The sequence below is a fragment of the Parus major genome, chromosome 5 (assembly GCF_001522545.3).
Source record: "Parus major isolate Abel chromosome 5, Parus_major1.1, whole genome shotgun sequence".
In the NCBI taxonomy this organism is placed as follows: Eukaryota; Metazoa; Chordata; class Aves; order Passeriformes; family Paridae; genus Parus; species Parus major.
In genome coordinates, this window is record NC_031774.1 from 53,926,531 (window position 1) to 53,941,249 (window position 14,719).

Sequence of the window (14,719 nt, forward strand, 5' to 3'; positions counted from 1 at the left end):
TAAACCTGAAGCTGCCTTTCACTAGCCCAGAGTGGCAGGGCTCCTGTCCAGTCTGACAAGCACACAGGTCTGGAGAGTCACACTCTGTGTGTCAAGGACACCTGTCTGTAACATGTGCTTTCAGGCACAGCAACCCCTGAAGGGACATCGAGCACTGCAGGGGCTGGGAGCACGCACAGGGCACTGGAGACAAAGCCCAGAGGACAGCTCAGTGTGAAAACACTGGCACCTGTTCCCAACAGGAATCCCCCTGCCCCTCCAGCTGGAAAAACGCTCTGTGGGCCATCCTTTCTTCAAAAGGGATTGTGAGGGTGTAATGCTTTTTAGTGAAAACTTAAGAGCCAGAGCAAAGCTGCAGCTTAGATGGTAGTAGCTAGAGAAAACCTGTGGATTGTGGAAAATGAGTGTAACATTATTAGAAGATTCCAAATCCTGAACTGCAGCCTCAGGCTCCCAGGATGGGAGGATGAGATGCTGTGTAAGACAGCAACCACTGAGCAATGGAGGAACCAACACCATGAAGAGCCCAGACCTTATTATCCTTAATGGTCTGAATTATTTTTATTATTACTGTTATAGGCATAAGTGCCCAGGAATTTCAGTGTTCACAGTCCCTCTTTGGAGGCAGCCAGCTCAAGTTGTGGTGCTTCCCTAAAGGAATCCATCCTCCAGGGTATGTGGAAACCTCCTGTAAAACCCTCTTATGGGGCCTGGCCTGTGCAATTTCTGGACAGGTTTGTAAGGTGTTTAGGATTTCTAGGGACAAAGGATGGGGGAGAGAGGGCATGTGGAGAAAGAAAAAAGGTAGAAATGCCTAGGGAGAATGTTATGTCTTTGAGTGAAAGACCAAAGAAAAGGTGGCAAATGGATTATTTTTATGCTTTGTTTTAAAACACTCACATACTGAAGGCTCAAAAATGTAACTGGTTTAAATGCAAAACTGTGGCTTTTATTTCCAAACATACAATAAATAGGTCCACCACAACTAGCCTCTAACTTCATTTTACATGGAAGGATTTTAAAATTAGTTTGTGCATATTTAAAAATTAAACTTCCCTTTGCACATAATTCCAAACATAACCGAACTGCATTACACACCAGCTCATGGTCTTGGCACTGTGACACAAGCAACCAATTAGAAACAGAGCTCTGTAGCCAGGACTTGTATAAAAATTGCATTTTGAATTGTTGATAAAAGATCTACCAACAATTGAATCTTTTGCTGCAGTATACAAAAAACTTTAGTACATAAATGTTGAAAAGCAAGTTGACTTCTGTTTCTGGAGAGACTGCAAGGTAAGTGTATTTATTAAGTGTTCACTATTTGCTATATGATACTATTTTCATACCAAAATATCTTTACTGCATAGTAACATTCCATATTTTCATATGCAAAAAGAGATTAGATGCAGTCTTTTTATTTTATCCCTCATCACTGAATTTAAAGACATTTTTTAACCGCATCTCTGTGTCATCACAGTGCAGAAGGCCCTTAATATTTCAAGGATTTATTCAGTCATATTTTTAATACAAAAGTAGAGGCTGAGGAAAAGCCAGAGTAGTCTATAAACAATGCACAATCTGTGTACATTCTGAAGCTGTACCTCTTCAAGAACTAGTTATACACTCTTCAAACAAATCCCTTTATCCAGCAATTCAAAATGCTTTAGATCAGAAGTTTTATATTAGAATCAATACAATATATGCATATAAATACATTTATACCCTTCGGTTGCTAAACAACCTAATGGCTGCGAGGATGTGACCTGAAATGGTTCTCCATTGGCCTGGGACACCCAATTATGTCGGCAGCTAGCTGTTAACCGAGAGAGTCACAGTAAAAAATGGAGATCTCTGCGCAAGGTAGGTGTGCCACAGCATCAGTTAAGACTAGAAATACCAGGTGACACCCTGGCCCCTTCAACAGGGCCAGGATTTCATCTTCTGTGAGATGCAACACACAGGCGACATTTTTTCCCTCTGCCGACGCGCCGTTCATAAGAAGTCTCAGCAGAACAACAAAAACCAAAAAAATACAAGAAACCAAAGCAAAGGTTTTACAACTGCAAGTTTCCAACACAGGTGCTGCAGCTTTCAAGAACAAAGTAAAAGTTTTTTAAGTAAAAAAGGAAGAAAAAAATAAAACCCAAACCAAAAAGCAATGTGCAAGTGTGAAACTCAGAAGACGGTAGCAGGGATTGATCTAGACCTTGGTTCAGGCTGAAACACAGAACCCAAACTGCCTGATGAAAACCAGTTCTCACTGCAAATCTCATCTCTGGCTGAGCAGGGTGTTTGTCTATCTGTATAAAAACAGCCCTGCCCCACCCAGAACAGCCTGGGCCAGCAGCTCCAGGGTTCCAGAGCCCAGGTGACCCCAGCCCCTGGGAGGGACAGAGCCACCAGCACTGACTCCCCACAGCCCCACGGGTGCTCCAGGGGCTGTCACAGCAGTGGGTGATGTGTTCTCAGTGCTCTCAGCTTGGTTTCTGAAAGGATGCAGAAATGTTGGCTGAGGATCCTCCAAAGGTGCTAGAGGTTTTAAGTTTGAAGCGTTTCTTCCCAAAATGCCAGGTATACAAAACGTGTATCTTTTTAAATAATATTGCACATAAAAATCATCTTAAAATTTGTAGTGAAAGCAGGGTTGAAGGACAGTGTTTTCCAAAAGAGAATAAAAAGCTACCTGTACATAGTAAGTTTTAATTTAAAGAACGCCAAGATTATTCAAAATCTAAGCACATAATACTGACAGAAAAATGTTAAATTGCACAATCTACATATAAATTAATCTGTAAATACTTAAAAGTTTTTAAACATTGAATACCCTTGATTTCACAAATCAGCTAGGTCACTGTCAAAGGATCAACTTAATGAGTTAGAAGTACTCTCCCCCAGAAAGAAACAGAAACAAAAAGATTTGCAGTCTCAGATGAAGCACTGGAAAGAGTTAAAGCATTTCAGCTCAGAGGTAGTGCTAAACACATCCAACTAGAAGTCCATTATATTTGAACTATGATGAAATAACGTAGTAAAATGTAGAAAGACTATAAAATTTACAAAAATAAATAGTTCTGAATGCTTTAGAAAATGCAAGAGACTTTGTTGGTAAGTGTCTTGATCTGCTTTTCTGACCAAAAGAAAGCAAAGCGTGTCTCATTTTTAAAATATACCCATCTCTAGTAACGTGTCTGCAATCCACACAATCTAACTCTGCGACTTGACAGATGCCAGCTTGGCATAGACTCTGATATTAAAAATAAAGTGGAGGCTTTGTAAAAGATAACCTCACATGAAATTTGCTTTGCATGTAAATTCTTCTGTCAAATTAAAAATTGCACATAAAAAAGTTTATTGAAAGAGGCATGAGGGGTGAAGAGGGTATGTGCCATTGTTCCGCAAACACCCTGGAAGGAAAATGATGATTGCACAGTTCTGATAAATAAAATTTTTTTAAAAAAAAAAAAAATCTGCCACTTTTTCGGTTAATAAGTTTTGGAATTATTTAGAAAATCCTACTATGGACAAATTACTATTTAGTTTGCTTTTTAAAGAATTCTTTACAACTATTCCAGTGGCTTTTATCCTGAAACCAAATGAAAGTGGCAGTTTAAAAGTATCTTTGGGTAAAACAAGTATCAGGATCCAACAAGAATTTCCATGATGTGGTCCAACTCACTCAGATCTGTTCTACATATCTGAATGTTGTTGGCTGAAGAAGAATTACACGATGGGAAGGTTTTCAATGGTTCTTCTGTAGTGAGAGATGGTGATCTGGGCGGCATCAGGGGAGGGCAACAGAAGTCTGAATCATACATTGAAGTGTCAATATCTTCAAATATGTCATCTATTGCCAAATCCTTCAAGTAACTGGTTGAATTTGAAATCTCAAAGGAACCAAACACACATTCAGCTCCCTTCAAATCCTGTCTATCATCTTCTAGTTTCAGACCAGTATTTTCTGGAAACTTTGGCTGGTCATCTCCAGTAGGAACCAGACAAGTAGGTGGGCTTATATCTTCTACAAAGTCTAAATCCTTCAGAATAGATGAAATAGCAGATGACATGTCGTCGTCCGAAACGATCAGCAGGCTGTTTTCAATCGGGTCTTCTACAGACCGCAGGTCACAGCAGTGAGACTCCTGCTGACCAACACCTGAAGGCAACTGAAGGGAAATCCCAGGTGACTCCATCCCTGTGTAGCTGTGAGAGGCAGGAGCAATGCCAGGGCAGATATTCACTGGCTGCTGGTTGCTCTCTTGTCTCATCTCCTCCTGAATCTGCCGCACGGTGTTGGCGATGAGGACGGAGCGGTGCAGGTTGGGCTCCACCAGCATTTTGTACGTCTGTAACTTGGTGAGGCACATGTTGAGCACCAGCTGCCTCTTGAGCGGGTAGGGCAGACCTCGACTGGAATCAAAGGCACTCGAGAGACCAGCCATGTTCTCCTCATAGTCACTCAGCTTGCGCTTTAGGCCTCTCCCCAACATGAACCTGCAAGACAAAAATCATGAATTAACCTTGAGCAGGCCCAATAGACAATTCTGAAAACCCAGTAATGCAAAATGTATTGGTTAGCTTAGACTTTTGATGTCACAGAATATCAAGAGACAGAAAGAAATCCTACACAACATGATTTCCATTGAAAAGATGCACTTTCCAGCTATATTGCTTCATGGCAACTTTTTTTCTAAACAGAAAACATTTAGCTTTTTTAAAAAAGCTAAATACTTCTAAGTATATCTGACTGTCCACATGAAATAGATGCTTATATTAAGGATCAAACAACTCTACAGAATATTTCATCATTTCCATTTGAACATTAATTCTTGAGTACAGCAGGTAAGACTCCAAGCTAGTTTTCAACACCCATTTTAATCTCATTAATCAAGGCTTTCTAATGTCTTGCTCAGTGTCTCTGAGAACTCTATGTAGGACTGATTCTTCTCTTTTTTTTCTCTGGTGACCCACAATTGTTTTACAGCAGGGCCTCCCATGGGATCCTTAAATGCATTCCACAGCTTGGTAGTTTGGTTAAATGCAGGAGGAAATCTGGCTGGGCTACTGAGCTCACAGAGAGACAATGGGTGCTCATGGCTGCTGGTTCACAACCTGCTACTGGCTTCACACTAAGAACATCAGGCAGGAAGGTATCAGACAGCATTTTAAAGGTAACCAATTTTGGTAAAATAGTTAGGAAAAAATTAGAATTTAGTTGCTTTCATTCTGCTTTGTGTGCTCTTGCACTGAAATAGAGTAGGTCTAGAACAATGTGGTACAAAAACCTGTACACACACACACACACACACATCTAAAATATAAGTGATCCAAAGAAATACCTGCTTGGGTACTTTGCAATTACCATCCCAAGCCTAAAGAGTTTTTTATTAGGGAAAAGAAGCCCTATGCAATCACTCATAAAAACACAGAAAAGGAGTATACTCTGTACAGAAAACACTGGTAAAATCTTACTTACACACATCCTAAAGTGTCCATGAATACAGACACTTCGTTCCCAAACTATTAAAAAAATTAAGCAATCATAAATTAGACACCAGTGGCAGATTAAGGGCAGATCCTTCAAGCACAATGATCCAGACCCTGCATGCTGCCGAGGGCCTCCCAACTTCCTTTTCATGTGAGCACTGGATGCTGCCAGCAATAGCTCAGCTGATGGCCGCAGCTGCCAGCTGCTAGCCTGTCGCTAGACTTTTGGGGACAAGGAGAAGGCAGCAGGATAAAGCCTCTTTTACTATCAGGATTTCTCCAGATTTGCAGGGAGCATGGCAGGGCTCCATGGCTACATCCATCTGCCCAGGCAAGGCTGCTGGAGAACTCTGCTCCTCTGGAGGAACAGAAAGCAAGCAAGCAGTGCATCCTCCTCAGCAAGACACAGGAGAGAAAACAGCTGCTACAGGAGTTTAGGTGTCAGACTTATCAACAGTACACACTTTCTTTTTGTAAGGACATTACCTAGATGAAATTCAGCTTGTCCTAGGACTGCATTTTAACCTAGCAGGGAGTAGTCTGGACTATCTTCACTTCATTAAGGTAGTCACTCTTGAAACAGCAACAAACTTTAATTACTTGTTATTTTACCACTGCTGCTATCTTTTAACTTTGAACTTCTGATTTTCTCTGAAGTTTTCTGCTAAACTGGCACAGCACCAGCTGTATCTCTTTAAAAACCAGAAGGTTTCTGGATGTGGTGTGCCTGTTCACCTGAGTCATCATCCCACACTGATCATGTATGGCTCTCCCACTCAGGCACCCCATTACAGCAAACAGACACAGCCAGTACCCAGCACTGCATTGCAACAAAATCAGAACAAATCTGGATACAAAGTTCAGGCACAAAATATAATAACAAAGTATTCTGGGGAGGGAGTGTGTGTGTCAAGGATCCTCAAACCACTGACAATACTGTAACTGAGAATTTTTGACACAATCTATGGAAAATCACATTTATGCAGGACAAGTAGACTGTTCCTATACATACCAACTCTCGTTGTGAAGACAATCATTTATGCAAATCCTAAACTCACAATGAAATTGTGAAGTCTCCATTTTAAGTAGCATTTAAATGTGTACTACCTCAGGCATTACCTCATAGCATCACCATAAGAACAAAAATTACAAATCAAAATGGCTGTTTCTTCACTAAGCACCATCACTCACATACACTGCACACTAGTGGGGTTGGTTCATTTGGTTTTTATTTTTTTTCTCTCAATTAATTAAACAGACCAAAATTCACATCCATAAGGGAATGAAGTTATGACCATGCAAGAAACAGCAATTCTGACATTTCATACATTCAGAATGCTTCGTTTTGATAATTTACTGCTTTTAATTTATTTTTTTTTAAATACAAATTTATACTTTGTTAGACACACAGGAAATACTATTCTTATCTCTTTGAATGATATGAATTATGTTAATTTCTAACATCTCAAAAATTAAATTCTGTAAGGAAGTTTAAAGAACAAAGAGACCATGGTATGCGAGGATGTATAATTTCACAAAAACAAGTTAATATGACATTTTACTTTTCAGTTCAAACAGTAGCCTAGTTAGACTAAATACTTCATGCTCATATAGGCAGACACCCCTCTTTTCATTCCTCAAATTTCCTTCATAAAATTTGTCCCAGAGCATTTTAGAAACATGTAACAATGCTTGAGCATGACAGCACTTGACTGTAAAAATGAAGTGCCAGAAACACTATTTGCTCCAACTTCAAAATGTTTCTACTTAGACATACTCCCCACTTCCAAGATGTGTTTTTAAAATAAACAAACATAGTACTACCTTACATTTTAAAAATTCTGTCTAACACTAATTTATTTCCTAACAGGAAGGATCCCCTACTCTCCCACCAGGAGCTAGATGATTTCAGAGGTTATACAAAAATTTGGAGAAGGCTAATAAAAACCAGAGTACCATTGGTACGGTGGATTTAAAAATGACTAGTGTCATGGTTGCTACAGGAGACATTAAATTTCAGTTCTTGTCAAACACACTCAGCTGCTGACCTACAAAAGACACAAAGCCCCTTTGTTAGCAGCTAATCTACATTTTATCAGGCCCTTTGCCTCACTTTCTAACACAAGAATTTCTGACAGGATCAGATCTTTAACAAACTACTGTGTATTTTCTAAGCAGCTTGTTCTTCCAGAGCGCTGCATATTGACACCTCATCCCAAACCCAAAATTCACAGTCAGATGCTCTCTTTCGCAGCATTACTTTGCAGCAGAAGATGCTGATGGCATTATTTAATTACGCAATGCTTATTCCACTCCAATTTTTGGCAGCAGGGCAAACAAGCAGCCGTGCACACACAACCCCCAGTTGCCTGCTCACATGAGGAGCAGCCCTTCCATGGGCTGACACGAGGGCACAGCCAGGGAGCAGCAGCACAGTCTGGGCACAATAAAGCACAGCCTCCAGAAACTGTTACTCCAGCCTAATTCCAGGAACCTACTCACATCTCAAAAAATTGGATCAACTAACAGGATTTTGGGATGTGCCAATCTGATAACTCTGTAATTTTTAAGTAAATAAACTGAAAAAAATTTAAAAGTTTATGCCAACTTCAAATGTGAGGTCTGTACATAGCTGTTCAGTTATAAAAGCAGCAAACTCTAAGCCACCCTTTTTTGAACTTGAAAAAGTTCCACAACAGAATTTTTTTTTCCATTCAGATGATCTATTTTAGAATCTTTTGTCATGAAAAAAACAGGAACAATGAGGAGCAACACATCTCAACTTTTTTCCTGGCATTTTCTCATCCTCTCTCATTATAGTTATGCAAACTGAGCCACAGGTTGTTTATGGCAGAATGCTTTTGTAATGAAAATAATTTTTCAGATATAGAGAAAAGGAAGCAAAGTGAACTCAGTATTTGGGAATACCAGACTCTCTATTCACATCACTGAACTGCAATGGAGTCTATGCAGAAATTCTGCCCTGACAGCATGTTCCCCAGCTCCTTCCAGTCCTCCATGGAAGACATTTCATAGCAACTCCTCCCTGCTAAGATGGGAAGAAGTATCCAAGCACTGTAATCCTACACCATACGAGGGTTTGAAAAAACTTGGGAGGGAAGAGGCCCGTCCCTGGTTGGCAAATCCACACAATACCAAACAAACAGGCCTGGTCAGGGTGCAGCTACTCAGAAGAAACATTCCAGGCTACCAAGAAAAACTCACATTGCAACGTGTTGTGGACAATACGGGGCCCGTGCCACCATTTCAGCTCCATCTGTCACACGGTCTGACAGTGCAGCTGCCACTGACACATGGTGGGCAAGTACAGCTGGGAACACTCTCAAGGAATAATGCAACATGTGAAAACCCTCAATTACTTCTATCTGGGCAAACTACTACTTAAAAACTTTTTTGGAAGATGAGGGAGAAGAACTAAAGAGAGAAGTTCAACAATGTTTAGAACTCAGGACCTCACAGAGCCTTAATTTTTAGCAGAGAAGAGCTACAAAAATAATGAGCGTATGAAACATGACTGCCATGATTAGTATCATCAGAACACGAACTTTTCATGCACAAAACAAGCACTTTATTAAACTACACAACAGTTATTTATTTACCACTAAATATGTTTAAATAGCAAGATCATCAATGAAGTACCTGGCCTTCACTATGCAGGTAAAGATAACTGAATTCATAGTGGTTTCTTTTGGCATATTTTTTTAAAGTATTATTAAATTCAAACTTGCTTTACCCTTTCTGTACATCCACACTGCTGTATTTTTCGGCCCAAGACTAAATAAAGTCTAAATCAAGACTCAAAGTTAAATACTACTTTTTCTTTACAGGACAAAAATACCAGCTTTGCAGGTGTGTAAGCACCTCATGAGTGAAAGCTGCCTGTCCAGTTTGCAATAATGCAACTTAGGTATTAAAATCAAAATTAGAGACTCCTTGGTATTGTAATTTGGGCAATTCCCTTTCAAAGTCTCCTTTGTCTTGTAAGTGTTAAGGAGTAAAGACAGACAGAAGTCTCTCTGGGCTGTAGACCTGTGTTAGTGAATGAACAAGGCTGACTGATTTCCTGGTGTTCTGCTCTCCCCTCTCTGCCACGGACACATCTCACAAGAACGCGTCTATCTGCAGGAAGTGTAAAGGAAGACAAACACCCCAGCAGTTAGGGCTGTTTCCCAGAATTATCTGATGTATGCTGCACACTATTTTTAATGATAATCCTTCCCCTACCCAACACACATTTTAAGGCAACACAACTTCTTGAGCGGTTCTAATTTAAGTGCTGGGCTGGCTACTGGTTTGTATTTTGCATAGAAGAAAGTGCACAAGAAAATGGAAAGGCTGAAGGTGCAGTTAACAGACACAGCACAAATCCCTTCCTCCCATCCAGGCTTAGTGCTGATCACTTGGACATGCCTTACATAACAGTGTAAGCTGTCAGAGCACACAGAACATCTCTGAGCTGGGGTCCCCAGCAAGTGCTGGACATCCCCACACTACATCTTGGCTGTTACCCACAGCAAGTGAGGGAAGGACTAAACGCCTTAGGAAACACCAAAGTAAAAAGCAGTTTAGACCTGAAAATACTTCCAAGTATACAAAAATGTGTTTAAGTCCATTGCCTCCCCATCCCCCCAGCCCTGCCCCAGTTTAGCCAAGATGAGTAACTGCTGGAGAAGGCACAAGTGACTAAAAGTGTGCATACAGGGAGGAGTGCAGTCCTACCAGCTTACTCCCATACCTTAACTCCTATGCAACAACTTCTTCACACGAGTCAGAAATTACTAGAAAATAGCTGCTCAAAGAAAGAAGACTTAATGTCAACTTTTTGGTCAACAAATCCTGACCTGTAACATGCTCCCAGTTTGAAACAAAGCAACTGGAACACAGAACCAAGATGTGCTACTGTTCAGGCTCAAGAAACCCCAACAAAAACAAGCAAACCCAAAAACAAACACACACCAACCCGGAAAACAAAACAGAAAAAACCCCACACCTAAGGATTTCCCCACATTTTGAAAGTAAGACTAGCCTGAACAGCATTCATTACGTACAGGAAAGGAATGATAGGAAGACTGAGTTTAGCACAGGATTATTCTAGAATTATAATGTTCCCACTGTCATTCACTATGTGTGGAAGTAGAAAATAAACCTGTATCATACACAAGTATTTTAGGAGTGGAAATGATGTTTAAGAAGCACTTGGAAGTAAGTTTTACTTTGATTTAAAGTTAGTTCAAACCCCCCCCCCCACAACAACCTGTTTATGTTATGTCTATTGGGACCTGGAAAATTCCTGCACTTAAGGACATCTTTGTAAGTTCCTTACTCCCATTTCATCTTACAAAGCACTGATAAGAGCTTTTCTTTACAAACTATGGCAGCTAAGTTTCAGAGCATGGCATTTGACTCTGGAGAAGGAACTCCTCTGTTAGAATCTGTATCTTCCACAGCTAAAACAAGTGGGTTCCACTGCTTAGTAGAGAGAAAATTCCATCCTTAAAATCTACAAACTAAACTACTATCACTCTTGTCTGTCACTTGTGTATGTTTTTCCATATTTATTAATAAAGTTCATGTGTATATTTTAATGAGTGTGTTTAGCAAGGTTTTTTCAGGGATTTTGGGTAGATTTTTTTTTTTTAGTGGAAGAAGGGCCTGGAATAATTTAAACTAAGAATCAATACTAGCTGGCAAAAGCTAATACATGATCAAGACTTACTAAACCTAGAAACTCCCATAGTATAAAACTAAACTATAATTAAATGAGAACCTAAGACTCATAAAGGAAACAACAAGAACCAAACCACCAAACCTACTTTGATATTTCTACCAAAGCATCTCACTGGAGAGACAAAGGATCATTAGAGCTGAAATGCAATGACAGACCTCTTCACAGCTTGTTCTAGTCAACTGAACAGCTCCCAATCCTGTATTTGCTTCAAACAGATACTAGATGCATTCATCTACATAACAATGACACATGTTTTAGGGATACAGTATATCTAAAAGATATACTAATAAAGAAAGTTATAGCTTATTAAATATGAAAAATTCCCATGCCCATAAGTTAACAGAAAAAAATGGACCATTAACAGTAAAAGCAAACAAGAAAAAAAGCTCTTTTCCTGATAGAGGATGCGCATTTATTCTTTCAGTAACCAAATCAGAAATCATTGACTTTTCTCTTGTAGCACACAACTTTACTTCAGTATCCAAAGTGCCACCTTCTCACAAGACAAAACTGCAACACTCAATTTTAGCAGCTGAACAGTGGATCTTACCATAACACTGAAGTCTTAGTTAAGCAATTTGCAAGAAAAACATGATCTTAAAGCAATATGCTTTATTGCATTTTAATAATTCCCCCTTATGAAGGAAAAACAGTAATGGAAATTCAGAATACTCAAACCAAAAAGTTTTTACCTCACTTTATATTACATATCCCATTTTTAAAAGATATATTTCAGTTTACCATTCTAATCCACAAATAACATCTGCAGCTCATTTACAGAACATGCCCTATGCACGTAAGAAACAACTTCATAAAAACATACAAGTATTTACCCTTAGAAAACAGAAAGGAGTCCAGGCAGGAAGATTCTGGATTTTGCATAAAGTGTGGTCATCCAAGAGTCTTGAACTATCCCAGAGGCCAAGCCATCCACCGAGGTAGGATGATGCGACTTAAGAGGGAAAACAAAACAAAACCAGAGTATTTAATTACTATGTGGTAGTTTTTACTTTTTTAAACCAGAAGCATTAAGCACACAAGTCAATACAACTTTTGAAATTATTTGTCCTAAATTCTATTAAAGCAGATAAATATGGGTAAAACTCCCTAAAATTCACGAATACACTGAAATAAGAGGACCTAACAGTTTCACCTGTGAACACATAGAACGTGGAAATTATCTTTCATAAATGAGTATTACAGAATGCTGATCCTCTAAAGTGTTAGACTTTAGGATAAGGACTTGCACTGCTACCTCTAGTTTTCAAACACCAATTTACAATTGTAATCATCTGCAAAATTACATAATCAGGAGAGAGAATACCATGCATTGTGAAGAACTACATTTCAGAGTTGTCCCCTGATGCTTACAGGCTCCAAAAGCAGTTTGATTTTTATTTAATTCCCCAACTTTCCTCTTTTTCAGCATACATAAAACCAGTATGAGAAGACAGTTGATAAGGTGTCCTATGATTGTGTCTAATGTTCAGTGTGGCATCACTTCCATCAAACCCCTGATATAGCAACATCACAGTATGGTAGAGACCACACGGATTAAATCATGGATTAGCTCAAGGCATTGGAACTGGGAAATGCGAAAAGGCTGAAGTGACGGTAAACTACGGACTAGGCTAGGAAATGTGGAGGGAATCGCATGATCCATGCTCTTGAGGTCTCACCTCCACCTGGAGAATCAAACAGTTATGAATTCCAAGAATTAAAGCCCTTGCAGGGGCTACCAGCCTGCAGCCAGGATTGGATGTGACATGCCTGTTTGTGCACATCACACACACAGACACCTGACCCAGCTACACCTCACAAACGCACCGCAGGAGCAAGGATCAGTACTATCCGCATAAACACAGTCCTTCGTGATCACAAAATCAAGAGTTCATACATTATTTCACAAATCTTAAAATAATACGTAGTGAAAGGCAGTCTTACATTCAGACAGACGGGCAAGTAAACGCCTACAGTTCATCTTACAAAGCAACTCATAGCCTGATGCTACCAAAGGGCTCCTCCGCTTACAGAACCTCGGAACTGTAAAGATGCAGTAAAACAGCAGTAAAACGCCCGTGACCTAAGCAAGCCAAATCTAACCCACAGCAACAAACACATTAACATCTCCCTCCTCCTCCTCCTCCTCCTCGAAGCTGACTTCCTTCCCAGTATAATGATATCCGCGCTATCTGTAAATAATCAAAAACAAGAAAATAAAAAAAGCCCCAGACAAAGACACAAATGAAGATTCATAACCTATTTGCTCTGAAACAGCAGGACTTCAGATGGTCACTATTGAGGTTCATTAGAGTGTACTTGTTAGGTCACAGGGAGAGGTGTGCAGTCACTGCATTTTCTATACACTGGATATAAAAACACATGTTTTAGAGGTTTAGGATTCTTTAATGCTAAAACAACTTCAACAAAGCTAACAAGCACAGTAAAGTGTTGAAAAGTTTTAGATTTTAGCACCTTAGCTAAAAAAACCCCGAACCAAACAAAATTAGAAGCACTGGATAAAAAAACAGTACTGTTACTTGTGTTTTAGAAGTCCAATATTTTGCTAGAAGGAGATGAAGTCAGGAAGTTTTCAAATTTAATTTCTCTATTAGATACTTCAAAGGATTCCTGCAGCAGTAACTGTGGAGGTTTTGACTTTTGCCCTGTATGATTTCACACTGGCTTGAGTGTCAGGAAGAAGTAAGGTTATTAGGTTTAGTTTTTACAATCTGTTAGGAAAAAAATAAGAACAACTATAGAAGACACAGAGTAGCTGCAAATCACTATGAATTATATCTCTAGTGGATTACTTTTTGTCTTCCCTTCCTAGTACGTGTTCAGTTACAATTTTGAGATTACAGCATCATTTCAATGTTAATGGTATTTCCCACACTGCAGTTAACTGCCTGAACTACGGAATTTCAGCCACATCAAAAATAAACTGGAAAATTACTGCATAAGGCTTCTACCTATGCTTTTAGAAACGAGCATTCCAACACAGTTTGAAAAATTCCAGGCCTAACTAGGGCAGAAATTATTAACTGCACCTATTTGCGAGCTTAAACTGCAATATGCATAAAGACCAATCTTATGCTCCTCCAGTTCTATCCACCTGCTCCTAGCCCACACGTTTACAAGCCAAACAAAACCTGCTATTAAAAATTTAACTGCAGCTTATACGTAAGTCGCAGCTACCAAGCGGCAGCGATCTGGAGTGCCAGGATGGAACCGCTGGGATTCAGGGAAAGCCCTTTCCTGCCGCCTCCCGCAGCCGCTCCCGCGGCTCCTGCCACCATTTGGCCTTTGTGGAAAGAGCGTCGGTGCTTCCTGCGGGCGTCCCGCCCCCCCCGCGCCGTGGGCAGCGGTAACCAGAGACAACCTTGGGCTTCCCGAGCTGCGAAAAGTTACACTCCTCCCCCTTCCTCCGCCCGGCTCGCTCAGACCCCGGCCGGGCTAATTATAACTGCGCGAACAACTTCC

At 40.0% G+C, this 14,719-nt stretch overlaps 1 protein-coding gene across 3 annotated transcripts; it reads right to left on the bottom strand.

Annotated features, from left to right (window-relative positions):
• Positions 1-924: 924 nt before the first annotated feature.
• LOC107206072 (SERTA domain-containing protein 2-like) lies at positions 925-14,713 on the bottom strand. Of its 3 annotated transcripts, none has more exons than XM_015631467.3 (4): positions 13,777-14,713; positions 13,181-13,602; positions 12,070-12,188; positions 925-4,494 (listed from the first exon to the last, which is right to left on the bottom strand). In XM_015631467.3, the coding sequence occupies exon 4, from the start codon at positions 4,488-4,490 to the stop codon at positions 3,639-3,641; it is 852 nt and encodes a 283-aa protein (XP_015486953.1). In that variant the 5' UTR covers positions 4,491-4,494; positions 12,070-12,188; positions 13,181-13,602; positions 13,777-14,713; the 3' UTR covers positions 925-3,638. The 3 variants fall into 3 exon arrangements, with proteins under 3 accessions (XP_015486953.1, XP_015486952.1, XP_033370850.1); XM_015631466.3 differs by having other exon boundaries at positions 13,181-13,279; positions 13,496-14,713; XM_033514959.1 differs by having other exon boundaries at positions 12,070-14,713.
• Positions 14,714-14,719: the final 6 nt, after the last annotated feature.

Excerpts from the sequence above, each read along its gene's own strand:
- LOC107206072 (XM_015631467.3), bottom strand. The coding sequence starts at position 4,490 with ATGTTGGGGAGAGGCCTAAAGCGCAAGCTGAGTGACTATGAGGAGAAC.